The sequence below is a fragment of the Streptopelia decaocto genome, assembly GCF_964273445.1.
Source record: "Streptopelia decaocto genome assembly, chromosome: 20".
In the NCBI taxonomy this organism is placed as follows: Eukaryota; Metazoa; Chordata; class Aves; order Columbiformes; family Columbidae; genus Streptopelia; species Streptopelia decaocto.
The window spans coordinates 2,242-18,027 of NC_138675.1; the positions used below are offsets into that span (position 1 = coordinate 2,242).

The 15,786-nt window shown below is 56.4% G+C and overlaps 1 protein-coding gene across 1 annotated transcript; it reads right to left on the reverse strand.

The window, feature by feature from the left end:
* Positions 1-7,869: 7,869 nt before the first annotated feature.
* On the reverse strand, positions 7,870-14,266 carry LOC309448356 (uncharacterized protein; the record flags this gene model as incomplete). Its single annotated transcript, XM_082069827.1, has 16 exons — positions 7,870-8,006; positions 8,097-8,159; positions 8,419-8,521; positions 8,886-8,987; positions 9,454-9,609; positions 9,879-10,055; positions 10,488-10,629; positions 10,944-11,098; positions 11,296-11,445; positions 11,927-12,031; positions 12,408-12,497; positions 12,821-12,941; positions 13,033-13,112; positions 13,249-13,374; positions 13,572-13,651; positions 14,146-14,266. The coding sequence occupies 16 exons, from the start codon at positions 14,264-14,266 to the stop codon at positions 7,870-7,872; spliced, it is 1,908 nt and encodes a 635-aa protein (XP_081925953.1).
* Between the last annotated feature and the right edge of the window lie 1,520 nt (positions 14,267-15,786).

Sequence of the window (15,786 nt, forward strand, 5' to 3'; positions counted from 1 at the left end):
CGACCTCCCCGTTGCCCACGAGCCCTTCTGTATTTCTTCTGATGGTATCCATGCAGGTCTTGGTCACGGAAGAGCTCACTTGTTGCTGGTGGCAGCTTTGCTGTTGGGGACACCGCTTTCCAGCAGCCCATGAACCAACCCACAGGTGCCCAGTGCCGTGAGCACTGCAAGTGGGAGCCCTCTGTGCACAGGGACCCCCTGTCCCCGGGGCGGCCGTGCCAGCACCCCCAGCCACCTCCAGCCCCAGGAACCCAGAGCAAGCGGAAACCACAACTCGGCCAATACCAGAAAAAGACAAAGAGCGCAGGTCTGAAAAAACATGAATAAATATCTTTACAGAAAAAAATAGAAAGGTAAACCTATTTACAGAAAGAAACACGAACTACAACAAATGAAATACAATCAACATACTACTTGATACATACAACATAAATATACACTACACTATCAATAAATACACACTACAAATCAATACACTCTGTAAATACACACAACAAACTACTAACTCCCTCTTCTGTCTCTCCCACCCCACCAAGCCCATCATCAACATATCATCTACCCATCCACTTCCATTTTCTCTAACATGTCACTCTCCAATTCCATTTCTTCCTCCGCATCCTCATCCACTTCCATGTCTTCATCCATCTGCACTTGATCCACCTCCAGGTATTCTTCAATGTTTTCATCCACCTGCATCTCCTCTGCCTGCTCAGCCCCCATGCAGCAACTGGCTCTCCAGCCCCCAGCACAGTGTGGTGTAACCTAAGGCAAAAGCCAAGCAGAAAAGTGCATTGGTCCTGCCCTGGGCAGCTCAGCAGAGCTGTGGGACGGGAGTCTCAGCACCCCTGACCCCTCTCGCTGCCCAGGGAGAGCTGTGGGGTGATGGGTCCCCTGGGCACTTCGCCAGCAAGAGCTGCCTGGAGTTTGGGCAGCTCCTGGGCCACCAGCACCCACGGGCCAGCACCTACATCCAGAGAATCCCGTGCTTTGTGCGCTTCGGCATCTTGTGGAGCAGCTCTGTGGGAGTGGAGGGGCAGGGGTGAGCAGCCATGTCCCTGTCCCTCAGGGCATCACAAGCACAGACTCCGGCCCCACACCTCCCTTGGTGCCCAGGAGCCCCTTACCTTGCGCAGGTGTTTTTTTGGCTCCGCGCTGCTCCACAGGCAGGGCTGGGCTGCCTTGGCTCCTGCCTGGAAAGGGGCAGAGGAGGCACGGGCTCAGTCTCCGGGCAGCACCAGCTGCTCCCACTGAGCATCCCTCCAGCACGAGCCCAGGGTGCCCTGGACTCCCACGGGGACGTGTCCCCCCAGGCAGGGATGCTTGATTTCAGCAGGGGACGAGCAGCCCAGAAGGGCTTCTCCCAGCCCGTGGCCTTGCAGGGGTGGGTGGAGCGGACAAGCTGAGCTCCTGGTCCCCAAGCTCCCCAGAGTGGGGTCCCCACCCCACGCCATCCCCACGGTGCCTGCTCCAGCCTGCCCGGGCAGTGGAGGTGCCCAAAGCCATGGAGCGGGACTGTACCTCCAGCAACACAAGTCTCCTCTTCCTCCGGAGCTTCACAACAAAAGACGGGTGAGCCGAAAAAAGGGACTGAGGCATTGGGTGTGGTGATTGGTTGGGTTATGCGGTTGAGGCACTGGGAACGGGAGAGAAGGGCTGGACTGGGACCAGGGTAAGCGGGAAGAAAGTAAGAGGAGCAGACAAGGGCAGTGCTGAGAGCTGGAGAGGGTGGCTGTGTTGTGGTTGTTGCTGGGCACCGGCGCTGCAGATGGAACATGGGCTGTGACATCACACCTGGGTTACACGGGCACTCTGCTGTCGGCTGCGTAGCAGGGATGGGGATGACACCCCCTCAGTGGTGGTTATGGATGTACTAACCTGCCTTTTCACCGATTTCATCATCCCAAACAGTTACGCTTCCATTCTGCCTTGAGCGTTTCTTCCCAACCATCCCATCATGCCCGGCAGCCATCCTCACCCCTCAGAAATGGTGTTCTCCGGTTGGTTCCTGCAGTAGCTGAAGTTCACCTCCCTGTCCATGGCCATCCCTTTGCAGGCTCTGGTCCCGCTCTGCCCCTGTACGGCACAGCCGCTCTTCCACGTGGGCACGAACGGCAGCGCAAGGCGGAACCTGGGTAGAATCCAGGAAGACTCTAAAGCCCTGGGGGTGTCAGTGAATTCAAGTGGTGCCCAAGTCATCTTCTCCTCCCTTCTTCCATTGTTATGGTTTAAGTCAAGGCAGCAATAAACTGTGGCAGATGCTCTCTGTTATCCCCTTTACCTCCCGCCACTCCTTCCTTTAGATCGGAAAGATGATAGGATAGATAAGGGGAAAGGAAGAGAGACTTAGCCTTCAAGTTGGAGAGTTTTAAAGGGTTTTACTAATGCTACTAATAAATAGAAAATATATACAAAATATACAAAACCAATGTCAAGTACTTCAGCCTTGCCCTCATCCTCTGTCGCTGTGTTTCCGCCCGTACCCCTCAGGGGATGGAGATTCCCTTTAGCCCTCCTTTTGTTGCTCATTTATTTATAGAAACATTTCTTGTTACCTTTCGTAGTGCATCAGATTGCACATCACCTCTCCTGCCTAGAGAGAGACTGCTGTGATAGAGAGACTTGCACTCATGAACTAGTGATATACAAATTTTTGTGTGTGTGTATATACATTTGAAGACAGGCAGAAAGCAGTAGTGATTTGGGTATGACTCAAATGGTATGGAATAAGCGGGACTGGTTCTCTTTTGGTGATTTTTCTTTCAGCTCAGTTCTTCTCAGTGTCTGTACTTTTCTGAGTTTCAGCCTGCATATTTTTCCTCGAATGCTGCACTCGGTGCTGATAAGAGACCAACGGGATGCTGAAGAAGCTCATGTTTAGATTTAATACTATGGTAGCCAAGAAAGACTGGTAAGTTTTCCCACGTTCTGTTGTGAGAGGGGCGTGTTTGAAGAGGGGTGGATGGAACGGGTTACTAGAACTGACCAACGGAAGGATTCCACCCCATAATTGTCATACCCCCTATATAAGAGGGTGATCATGAGGGTCACTCTCTCTTTGCCCATGGCCGGCATCTGGAGAGAACCCTGTCTGTCTGTCTGTCTGTGATCCACAGCCCTCAGGCCCTGCATCCTGCACCCAGGTTCCGGTTTGCTGTGCAGTCCCGCCCGTGACTTCCGGGGCCTGAGCTGCAGCTGCTGGAGCCGCCAGCCCCGCACCCCCAGCTCTGCTGCTGAGTGACGCCAACTGCACATCCAGCACTTGACATTGGTTTTGTATATTTTGTATATATTTTCTATTTATTAGTAGCATTAGTAAAACCCTTTAAAACTCTCCAACTTGAAGGCTAAGTCTCTCTTCCTTTCCCCTTATCTATCCTATCATCTTTCCGATCTAAAGGAAGGAGTGGCGGGAGGTAAAGGGGATAACAGAGAGCATCTGCCACAGTTTATTGCTGCCTTGACTTAAACCATAACAATGGAAGAAGGGAGGAGAAGATGACTTGGGCACCACTTGAATTCACTGACACCCCCAGGGCTTTAGAGTCTTCCTGGATTCTACCCAGGTTCCGCCTTGCGCTGCCGTTCGTGCCCACGTGGAAGAGCGGCTGTGCTGTACAGGGGCAGAGCGGGACCAGAGCCTGCAAAGGGATGGCCATGGACAGGGAGGTGAACTTCAGCTACTGCAGGAACCAACCGGAGAACACCATTTCTGAGGGGTGAGGATGGCTGCCGGGCATGACGGGATGGTTGGGAAGAACCGCTCAAGGCAGAATGGAAGCGTAACTGTTTGGGATGATGAAATCGGTGAAAAGGCAGGTTAGTACATCCATAACCACCACTGAGGGGGTGTCATCCCCATCCCTGCTACGCAGCCGACAGCAGAGTGCCCGTGTAACCCAGGTGTGATGTCACAGCCCATGTTCCATCTGCAGCGCCGGTGCCCAGCAACAACCACAACACAGCCACCCTCTCCAGCTCTCAGCACTGCCCTTGTCTGCTCCTCTTACTTTCTTCCCGCTTACCCTGGTCCCAGTCCAGCCCTTCTCTCCCGTTCCCAGTGCCTCAACCGCATAACTCAACCAATCACCACACCCAATGCCTCAGTCCCTTTTTTCGGCTCACCCGTCTTTTGTTGTGAAGCTCCGGAGGAAGAGGAGACTTGTGTTGCTGGAGGTACAGTCCCGCTCCATGGCTTTGGGCACCTCCACTGCCCGGGCAGGCTGGAGCAGGCACCGTGGGGATGGCGTGGGGTGGGGACCCCACTCTGGGGAGCTTGGGGACCAGGAGCTCAGCTTGTCCGCTCCACCCACCCCTGCAAGGCCACGGGCTGGGAGAAGCCCTTCTGGGCTGCTCGTCCCCTGCTGAAATCAAGCATCCCTGCCTGGGGGGACACGTCCCCGTGGGAGTCCAGGGCACCCTGGGCTCGTGCTGGAGGGATGCTCAGCGGGAGCAGCTGGTGCTGCCCGGAGACTGAGCCCGTGCCTCCTCTGCCCCTTTCCAGGCAGGAGCCAAGGCAGCCCAGCCCTGCCTGTGGAGCAGCGCGGAGCCAAAAAAACACCTGCACAAGGTAAGGGGCTCCTGGGCACCAAGGGAGGTGTGGGGCCGGAGTCTGTGCTTGTGATGCCCTGAGGGACAGGGACATGGCTGCTCACCCCTGCCCCTCCACTCCCACAGAGCTGCTCCACAAGATGCCGAAGCGCACAAAGCACGGGATTCTCTGGATGTAGGTGCTGGCCCGTGGGTGCTGGTGGCCCAGGAGCTGCCCAAACTCCAGGCAGCTCTTGCTGGCGAAGTGCCCAGGGGACCCATCACCCCACAGCTCTCCCTGGGCAGCGAGAGGGGTCAGGGGTGCTGAGACTCCCGTCCCACAGCTCTGCTGAGCTGCCCAGGGCAGGACCAATGCACTTTTCTGCTTGGCTTTTGCCTTAGGTTACACCACACTGTGCTGGGGGCTGGAGAGCCAGTTGCTGCATGGGGGCTGAGCAGGCAGAGGAGATGCAGGTGGATGAAAACATTGAAGAATACCTGGAGGTGGATCAAGTGCAGATGGATGAAGACATGGAAGTGGATGAGGATGCGGAGGAAGAAATGGAATTGGAGAGTGACATGTTAGAGAAAATGGAAGTGGATGGGTAGATGATATGTTGATGATGGGCTTGGTGGGGTGGGAGAGACAGAAGAGGGAGTTAGTAGTTTGTTGTGTGTATTTACAGAGTGTATTGATTTGTAGTGTGTATTTATTGATAGTGTAGTGTATATTTATGTTGTATGTATCAAGTAGTATGTTGATTGTATTTCATTTGTTGTAGTTCGTGTTTCTTTCTGTAAATAGGTTTACCTTTCTATTTTTTTCTGTAAAGATATTTATTCATGTTTTTTCAGACCTGCGCTCTTTGTCTTTTTCTGGTATTGGCCGAGTTGTGGTTTCCGCTTGCTCTGGGTTCCTGGGGCTGGAGGTGGCTGGGGGTGCTGGCACGGCCGCCCCGGGGACAGGGGGTCCCTGTGCACAGAGGGCTCCCACTTGCAGTGCTCACGGCACTGGGCACCTGTGGGTTGGTTCATGGGCTGCTGGAAAGCGGTGTCCCCAACAGCAAAGCTGCCACCAGCAACAAGTGAGCTCTTCCGTGACCAAGACCTGCATGGATACCATCAGAAGAAATACAGAAGGACTCGTGGGCAACGGGGAGGTCGCCTTGGGCATAGTGACCATGAAATGATGGAGTTTTCTGTTCTTGGAGAAGTTAGTAGGGTGCTCAGCAGAACTTCCACCTTGGACTTCCGAAGGGCAGACTTTACCCTGTTCAGGAGGCTGCTTGGCAGAGTCCCTTGGGAAGCAGTCCTGAAGGACAAAGCAGCCCAGGAAAACTGGTCTCTCTTCCAGAAGGAAATCTTAGAGGCACAGGAGCACGCTGTCCCCGTCTGTCTAAAGATGAGACGGCAGGGAAGAAGTTCCAGCCCGGCTGAATAGAGAACTGCAGCTGGAACTTGGGAATAAAGGGAGAATTTATACACTTTGCAAGGAGAGGCAGGCTGCTCAAGAGGAATACAAGAATGCCGCAAAGTTAGGCAGGGAGAAAATTAGAAAGGCCAAAGACCAACTAGAGCTGAGCCTGGGCACCACTGCGAAAGGTAACAAGAAATGTTTCTATAAATAAATGAGCAACAAAAGGAGGGCTAAAGGGAATCTCCATCCCCTGAGGGGTACGGGTGGAAACACAGCGACAGAGGACGAGGGCAAGGCTGAAGTACTAAATGCCTTCTTTGCCTCAGTCTTTAGGAGTCAGAGTGGTGGTGCTCCAGGTACCCAGCCCCCTGAGACAGGAGGCAGGCTCGGGCTGCAGAATGAAGCCACAATAATCCAAGGGGGAATGGTTAGCGACCTGCTACACCACTTGCACACCCACGAGTCTATGGGGCCAGATGGGATATGCCCAAGGGTGCTGAGGGAGCTGGCCAAGGTGATCACTAAGCCACTTCGCACTATCTATCAGCAATCCTGGTTAACTGGGGAGGTCCCAGTTCACCGGGAGTTGGCTAATGTGACGCCCATCCACAAGAAGAGCTGGAAGGAGGATCCAGGGAACTACAGACCTGTCAGTTTGGTCTTGGTGCCAGGGAAGGTCATGGAGCAGAACATCCTGAGTGATATCACACAGCACATACAAGAAAACCATGTGATCAGGCCCACTCAACATGGGTTTATAAAAGGCAGGTCTCACTTCACCAACCTGATGTCCTCCTACAACAACGTGACCCACCTAGTAGATGAGGGAAAGGCCGTGGATGTTGTGTAATTAGACTACAGTAAAGCCTTTGACACCCTATCCCACTGCATCTCCTGGAGAAGCTGGCAGCTCCTGGCCTGCATGGCTGTATTCTTGGGCAGGTAAAGAACTTCTCCCCAAGTAGCAAGAGACAAGACAAGAGGAAATGGCCTCACGTTGCGCCAGGGGAGGTTAAGATTGGATATTAGGAAAAAATTCTTCATGGTGAGGGTGGTGAAGCAGTCTGTTCTTTCTAAAGCAGGAAGGGACAGAGCCAATGTTTCTGTGCTGCAAGTTCCTACTACAGCTTTCAACTTTCTGACTTTCTGCAGAGCTTAGAAACTGTCCCAGTTTTGTGAAAAGCAAGACCAGTTCTCTTTTAGTGATTTTTCTTTCATCTATGTTCTTCTAGGTGGCTGTACTTTTCTGAGTTTTAGCCTGCACATTTTTCCGAGGATGCTGTACTCGGTGCTGATAAGAGACCAAAGGAATGCTGAAGAAGCTCATGTTTAGATTTATGACTATGTTAGCTAAGAAAGTCTGATAAGTTGGGAGTAACATCCCATGCAAACTGCCTAAATTCAGCACTGGGTTGTGGTTCCTTTAACCAATGTCCCCATGTCCATTCCTCATGGCGTGGGACATCTCTGATGAGTGCAGAGCAGGGTGACACACCACAGGGCTGAGGTGCCTCCCATCCCTTGGGAGTGGCAACAGGAGGCCAGAGGGACACTGTGACTCCTGCCTCTGTGTGTAAAAGGGACAGACTCTGTCTCTGAACATCCCTGGGTGCAGAAGGAGCCCAGGATGCCAGCTCAGATGTGGATGCCTGACAGACCGTGACATTTCTGTGTGTGACTCCAGGAACAAACCCCACTGGCCCAGTGAGATTCATCTCAGCTGCCCTGGACAGCCTCATTGCAAGTGCTCCTGTCTGCTACGTCACCCTTGCCCATGATGCCGGGCTGTGCTCTCTAAAGTGCCACAGCAATCAGAGAGGTTCTGGGGTCCTTGGAAAAAGGCAGACATCCAACCCAACTTCAAGAAGGGCTCTTTATTAAAATCCAGCCATTTTTCGACAAGCAGAGCTGCTCCTCCACCTGGGTCAGCGACGCCAGCAGCACAGGACTTGCAGGGCCCATCGCCATCGTGGCTGCTCCCTTGGACTGCTCAGGATTGCAATGGTCTGAGCAGCAAGGGAGCGGATGAAGGGTTTACTGTCCTTCTCCAAGGGCCGAAGGGCTGCAACAGAAAGAAGCAGAGCCCAGATGAGCTCCCACGTCTGCAGAGACACCCAGGCATCCCCTCCTCCTGACCAAGTTCCCTACTCACCACTGCAGATCTCAGCCAGCTTCTCCTCCTCCCTTCGGTCCCTCAGGGGCCGCGCAGCCAGCCCTGGGCACAGAGTTCCGTCAGACCCCTGTTCCCTCCCCCTCATCAGAGCTGGCCCCAGGGGATACCCCAGAGCCGACATAGCGGGACTGAGCAAGGCAGCCACCGAGGCCACCTGTGTGGGCAGGGCTGGGAGGGGAGGCCAAGGCCCTGCCCGGGGCAGCCGGGGCTCTGGCAGGCACAGGGCTGCTCCTTGTGCCAGGGCAGCGGTGGGGACTGGGGCCAGGCTGCCAAGAGAGGGACCCTGGGGACTGTGACTCACCAATGAACCTCACGGCCGCCTCTCGCAAGCTGGCCTGAGCATCCCTCAGGTATGGCAGGCTCTGACTCAAGAGCTCTTGAGCCCTGCTCCTGTTCTGCTCCAGCTGGAGAGAGCACAAGGGTGTGAGCATGTCACTGTCTGCACCCCACCCCGAGCTGGCTGGACCAGTCCCTCCTCCCAGTAACCCAGGTTTCCCTTTCCCCGCAGGCCACTCCTGCCCAGCAGCCAGTAGCCCTGTTGGGCTGAGGCTGAGACAGACACAGGCAGAGTGGTCCCAGGGCTGCCGAGAGCCCTCCTTCCCGCCGGGCGTGGGGCAGAGGGAAGAGCCCTTGGGGGTTCTGTTCTTGAGGACAGGGAACAAGGATGCAGCTTGGGGCTGCAGCAGGGCGGGCGAGGCACATCTGCAGAGCCTACAGCCCAGACATGTGGGGCAGCCCTCAGTCAGCCTGGGCCTTCGTTGTTCTCACCAAGCTCTCTCCAATCCTCCATGTCTGCTGAGTCTGCACTAGGTGTTTGAGCTGCTTCCATTTCAGGAGCTCTGCTGCACCAAGGAGGGCTTCCCTGGCGGCCTGCGGAACAGCAGAAGATGGGACATGGCACCCACGGTCTGCATAAGGAGACCTGGCAACCCCCCATTCTTGGCTTTGTTCCTGGAACACCTGCCCTTTGCGGGCAGCGACATGCCCTGGCCCAAACATCTGGGGCTCTCTTGGGCACAGCCCTGGGAGACAGGGACTGAGGCTCAAAGCTCGAGACCCAGCACCTGCAGGGACAGCTGAGGAGCCCGTAGGGATGCGCCAGTTCAGGCCTCGGTGGCCACAGGCTGCTGCTGAGCCCTGTGAGACCAGCTATGGCAGGTGGTGGAAATGGCCATGGCAGCTTCCCTACTGCTACTCGTGCTGGGTCTGTAAGGATCCTTCCTATGGGCTGGAGGAGGCTGCCAGTTGCCAGCAGCCCTGTCCCCTGGTGCCCAGGCCACCTGTGTGCTGTCAGCACACCCCTCTCTGCCTCAGTGCTCAGCGTGGAAATCTGTACCTTGGCCACGTTGTTGCTCTGGTCACTCAAACGAAAGAAGAGGGGGAGCAGTGCACGGTGCACGTAGCTCTTAATCCTCTTCTTGTCGTGCCCCACCACTGACTGCACCCGCTCTCTGAAGAGGCGGATGGAGAGCGCTCGCAGCTGTCTGGACTCCTGGGAGGAAGGAGGAAAGCCGGACTTCAATCCCAGCAGCTCTCTGCCCATGGTGAGCAGGGGCAGTATCGGGGCTGACGTGAGGGGAGATGCTCCAGGGTCAGGTTGTGCAGCAGGGAGCCGTGCTGGGCTGTAAAGCCCAGAAGCCATCCCACGGGAGCCCAGGGGAGCAGAGCCTGCTCCCAGTGCTGCCCACGGGGCTGGGCTGAAGGGCAGCTGTCACTGCAGGCTGCCCATCCCCAGGGCTCAGTCTCCGTCATCAGCCTTACATCGTCAAAGAGGGGCAGGAGCTTTTCCTCCAGCTGCTCCACAGTGGGTCTGGCCTCTTCCCTCTTCAGGTGTCCCATCACGCTGCAGAAGAATGTCAGGACTTCCCTTTTCATTTCTGTGTTGCTGGAGTCGAGCAACCCCACAACTTGCGGCAGGAGGGACTGTATTTTTCTGGCCTGTATGAAAAACAGTTTCATTTTTGTGAAAGGATCAAAGACCACCCTGTTAAAAAAGCCTGTCAGTGAGCACCAGCCTCCTGTCCAGCTCCGTGGCAGGTGGTGGCACAGGAATCTCTGTGGCAGCCTCCTGGCAGGTGGTGGCCATAGGCACAGCCACGGAGATACAGGAGAGCAGGGCCAGGGCAGGGAGGGTTGAAAAGCAATGACTCCCTGTGCCCTGCTCAGCCATCCCCTTTTCCCAAGGGCAGATGTCTTGGAGAGCCTCCATGCCTGGAAAGCTCCCCAGGCAGCCATCAGGCCCCAGCACGGCAGGGAGGGCATTTGGAGCTCTCAGCCACTGCCTGACCCCCAGCCAAGGCCAAGCCACCGCCTCACCCAATGCCCCAGCCCAGCTGCCAACATGGCTCCTTTTGATGCTGCCCTGCTCACCATGTCAGGTCTTTCTGACCCACTGATGACGCCTTCGGGAAACCTGGAGTCTGTGACCAGGAGTCTTTTGCGCAAGTTTTTTAAGAGCTGCTTCAGAGTCTTGGGTGTGGAGATCATCACGTCCCACATGTCCAGGGCAGTCCTGCAAGAGAGCGCTCCGTCAGCAGGGCAGCCTGGGCCACAGCAGCGTGTCCGGGCTCAGCGCTGCAGGATGCTTGGGATGCCCTGGGCAGCAGCAGAGGCTGAGCTGCTGCTCCCGTGGGGCTGGCAGGAGCGCAGTGGGGGGCTCTGGGCTGTCTTGCTCAGCTGTGGCTGCTGCGGGCCTGGCTGACCCCCAGCACTGGAAAATGTGCTGGGATGGAGGGTCCTGCTCCTCGGGGGTGGCCTGCAGGATTCCTTGGCTCTGTGCCCCTCTCCCCACAGTGAACAAGCCCTCATGGCTTTTGGGGCCAGTACCTGTCTCCTGGTGGAGCGATCCTCAGCAGCGTTGTGAGCACCTTCCCAGGTCTCCTGTCAGCCATGAGGAGAAGCAGGGACTCCACTCTCTGCCGAGCTGGTGCTGTGTTGATGCTGTCCAGGTTTTTGTGGATGCATCTCATGATCTTTGGCAGCTGGAGGAGACACAGGTGAGGATGGCGCTGCCACTGGAGTGCAGCCACTTCCTCAGCTGTCCTTCCCATCCCTCTCTGCCACCGTCATGTGGCTTCAGATTCCTGAGACACCAGGGGTTGGGGGGGAGGGATGGAGGAAGGAACAAGGCCTGACAGGGCTGAAGCCTGGCAGTGCCATCCAGCCACTGGCCACTTACATCCGCCAGCCAGAAGTCAGGGAATTCCATGAACAAGTCCAGCAAGTCTGTTGCCCGCTTCTTGTCAAAGGTGCTGGTGTCTCTCATCGCCTCGATGAACACAAGGACGATGTCTGTCCTTTCAGAAGTTCTGAGGTATCTCGCACAGGACTATGGGAGGAAGGAAAGGAAAGAAGGAAGTGAAGCCAAATCACACCCAGTGCCCTGATGCTGCTGCTTAGCCAGGCAGTGCCAGCAGCCCTGCAGAGACCCCCGACAGTGCTGGTGGCAGAGCCCGCAGCAAAGCTGGCAGCAGGGGCGGCAGTGACTGCACGGGGAGGAGGAGAACAGAGGCCCTGGAGTGAGGGAGGAGGGTTGGACTCATGGGCACAGGGTGCTGGCCCTGCCGTGAACCAGGGCTTGCTGGTGGCCAGGAGGACTGGGGCTGCTGCTGGGACACTGGTGCCAAAGCCCTGAACCCAAGCGTGTGTCCAGGGCTGGCTCTGTGGGCAGTCAGGGCTTTGCAGGCCCGTGCCGGCCACAGCTCCCAAAGCAGCTGCCTGGGCAGCAGCCCCCCGTGGGGAGAGCTGCAGGCTGCTCTGGGGTGCAGGGATGGGGAGACGGGCTGGCTGGAAGGTGCCTGGCTCCTTACCGCCAGTGTGGGATGTCTGAATAGCGCAGAGCTCAACTTCTCAATCCTCCCCACAGCCCTCTCCTGCACACATTCTCTCTCAGAGGTGGTGAAGGTCAAGAGCATCTGGGAAGAGAGAAGCTGCTGGTGAGCCCTGAGAGCAGCCACCGCTCCAGCAGAAGCAGCACCGCTCAACTCCTGGGCTGGACTCTGTTCTCGAGCAAAGCCTGTAGTGGGGTTCTGACCCTCGGGCCCCTGGCAGGCTTGGAACAAATGCCCTGGGCCCGCCCTGTGGCCAGGCAGGAAGGCAGATGCCACCCTCTGCGGCCACTGTGCTGCGGAAGAGCCTGGCGGGCAGCCCCTGGTTCCCCGGGAAGGTGGGCACCCTCCCGGCAGCGCTCTCTGCACGGCACCGGGTGGGACTGTCCACTCCAGAGTGGACACCCAGTCCCCCAGGGTGAGGAACAGCCCTTGTGAAGCCCACTCTTTGCACATGCCAGACCTGGAAGATATTCTGGAGCAGCTCACTGACTCTGGAGGCTGAAGAGCCGAGCACCAATGCCTGCAGCATGTTGTCCATGGCTTCCATGGTCTGCAAGAAGACAACGAGTTTTGGCTGTGTTTCCTGCCATCTGTTTCACACACAGGGGACTGATAGGAACTCTCAGTGCCAAGAGGCAACTCCTGTGCTGATTTGCTGTGCCTGGGAGAGACTCAGGGGCAAATAATCTGCTACGGGCAGAGCAGCAATTGGCGCTGGATGTGGCCAGGCCAACTGTCAGCAGATGAAGGCATGAGGGTGTGAAAGCAGAGCTGAGACCAACCCTGCCTTGTCTTTCTGGTTATATATCAGCACGGGGTGAACAGGGAGCCGCCAGAGGGACTGTTGGGTCCTGTAGTTCACCAAGCACTTACTTTTAAGAAGAGATAACGGCCCATATCCTGCATTTTCTCTTCTGGAGGAAGCAAGAAGACACTAGAAAAGCAGGCTTGGAGGAGGCTTGCCTCCTTGCCCTCCAGCGCCCTTTCCACTGCGCTGTAAAGAGAAAGGAGCCAGTCACACTTTGGTATTTGGAGCAGTGCCTCGAGATCTCGTGCAGGGGTCCCCGGGAGGGATGGGCAGGTACCTCAGTTCGGCGATGGCAAGCATGGCGTTCCACCGCACCGCCGTGCGCAGTTTGTTCCTGGGCTCTTCTTCCAGCAGCACCTGCAGAGCACAGCCGGGATGGGACCTGGCAGCTGCCAGCACCCAGCGCCACCAGCCCCTGGCCCTGCCCAGCGCTGTCCTCACAGGGTGCCGGGGGCATCGCCCCCTTCCCCAGAGATGCCACGTATCCCCTCACCTTGATATTCTCTGCCAGGCCGTATCTCTGGCAGAAGAGATCTAGGCCCTGTGGAGGGCCGCGGCGCTTGCTGTTATAGCACAGGTCACAAATGTTCTGAAGAAATGGAATCTTCTGGCTCTCCTCCTGGCAGCCAGGGGACAGAGAGACAAACAGGGAGTGTGAGATGGGGACACACGGCCAGTGGCACCACAGCATGGGGGTGCAGTGCCAATTAGCGCCCTGGGAGCAGCAGCTCTGCCCAGCCAGCACCCTCCAGTCCCCGCAGCAGAGCCCCTGGCAGCAGACACGGGCTCAGCCGCCTTCCAAACGGCCATGGTTACCTTTTCTGGGCTGCTGACAAAGGACACGATGGAGTCCACGCGTGTCCTTTCGAATTGGTAGACAGGTAACCAGGCAGCATCTAATAAAGGAGGAGAGCAGGGAGGGCTGCAGAGAGGGTTTGCAGGCAGGACAGAGCAGAGGAAGGAGATCTGCCCCATGTCCATCCCAGTGCCCGCTGCCCTGGCACGGTCTTCCCATGCGTGTCAGGGCTGCAGGGTGCCCGGCAGACGGGCTGAGATGCTGGAGCCAGGCAGGACGGGGAAAGCGCCCGGTGCAGCGGGTGAGGAACTCGCTTCAGACGGGCAGGAAAGGTCCCCGTCCCGCAGCACGGCTGCCTCCTGCCCGCCCAGCTGCCTCTGGCTGCCAGTGCCCTGCAGCAGGAGCTGGGTCCCCTCTGCCCGCAGAAGCTGTGCTGGCGCCAGCTCCCAGCTCAGAGCAGCCCTGGACTTCAGGGAGCACAATCACCACCCATGGGAACCCCCTGCCAGCGTGAGGGGAAACGTGATCCCGGTGTGGAGCAGAAAGGGATAGCTGGGCCCCACCCTGGCCAGACAATCAGGGCCCCTCACTCACCGATCTTCAGTGGCTGGACCACATCAACCTGGTTGGGGTCCAGTGGAGATCTGACCTCCTGGGGAGCCCCAACCTCCTCCTGCCAGGCCAGCCTAGGTCGGCTGGGGGGTCTCTCCGCCATTTTGCAGACAAAGGCTACGTCTGAGGATAGGGAAGGCGGATGCTTCGGCAAAACGCCTTGGTGCTGCAGCTCTGCCAGAGGCAGCGATGAAAGGTTTGGGCTGCGCTCGTGTGCTCCTCGTTGGGGAAAGACGTGAGCTGCGCTCAGGAGCTCCTTGCTCCAAGTCTGCCAGGGGCAGCAGACAGTCTGCCGGGGGCAGCTAGAGTTAGGTTGTGGTTGGACTCGATGATCTTAAGTATCTCTTCCAACCAAAAAGATTCTCCGATTCTCTGAAAGACGTGGGCTACGCTCGGGGGCTCTCGCCAGCTCCGTGCTCACACCCTGTCTCGTCACCGTCCTGTCGGACAGTGTGGGCTGGGCCCGCAGCTGCGCTGAGCACGTGCAGGGCAGTGGGTGTCACCAAGTGAGGTCACAAAGGGCCCCACTGTGACCCTGCGCCTGGGGAGGGAGGCCAGGGTGTGCCCTTGGGAGGCACAGGCCAGCTCAGCCCTGGGCACCTGTCTGTTTCAAATTTCAATCCGTTTCTAAAAGTTCCAGCACCCATTGTTCTGAGCACAGTCTTGAACAGTCTGCTGCACCGCTCCATTTTCCCAGCAGCTGGTGCATGGTGGGGATGTCACAGACCTACTCAATGCCTCGCTCCTTGCTCCAGGAGCATCCATCTATGCGGATGTTGTGGAAAGGAGTCCCGTTGTCTGGCTCAGTTCTCTCTGGGCTGCCAGGGGTGGCAGATGCACTCGATCCCCCAGTCGCCCCCAGCCAAACCCGCAGCAGTTGGGTCCAGGCTCCAGAGGAGGGAAGGGCCTGAGCCGTAACCAGGCCAAGAACTCCTGCCAGGAGACCCACAGCGAAGCAGAAGAGCAACTGAATGCCGGTAACTTGTGAGTGCACAAGTCTCAGACACACTTTTCCTACTGTGTGCAATTTGGCTACAAGTCAATCACTTCATTCTATAAATACGACAGCCTGGATGAGCCCACTGTGAGCTCTCCCTGCTAAATAAGTGAGCTGTATGGCAATGGTTTTACTACTCACAGGTCAGTGGATGAGACCAATTTAAGTTTAATATTAATCATTTATCTTAAGTAGAGGCACACTAAATATAATCAAATCTTTATGGACATAAGGTTGTATGATTTTTAATATACTCTTTTTTTCATGTTACTTGGGAAACTGTATTTGCTAAAATTAAGCTGTAAAGTGCTGCTCATATCTACCAAAAGCAACTACAAACTACAGTGAACACTTAGAAGATAAGTCCTATATTGCACGTCGCTGAGAAGAAAGGAATTTGTGTTCAAGAAAAACAGCACCTGCAAGGTTATGGACAATAACCGATGTCTACAGCTGAACACAACAACGCCCACGTGGAATCAGAGAAGTTTGCCACTGGAGCTTTAAACACGGACTCTACAGCAAATGGTTATCAGGAAGGGAATGCGTGAAAGTTTGCTTTTGCAAACGGATACAGGCCTCCCCTGAAAGTTTGTCTTCAAAGCTTGAAAATACAGACTCTGGAG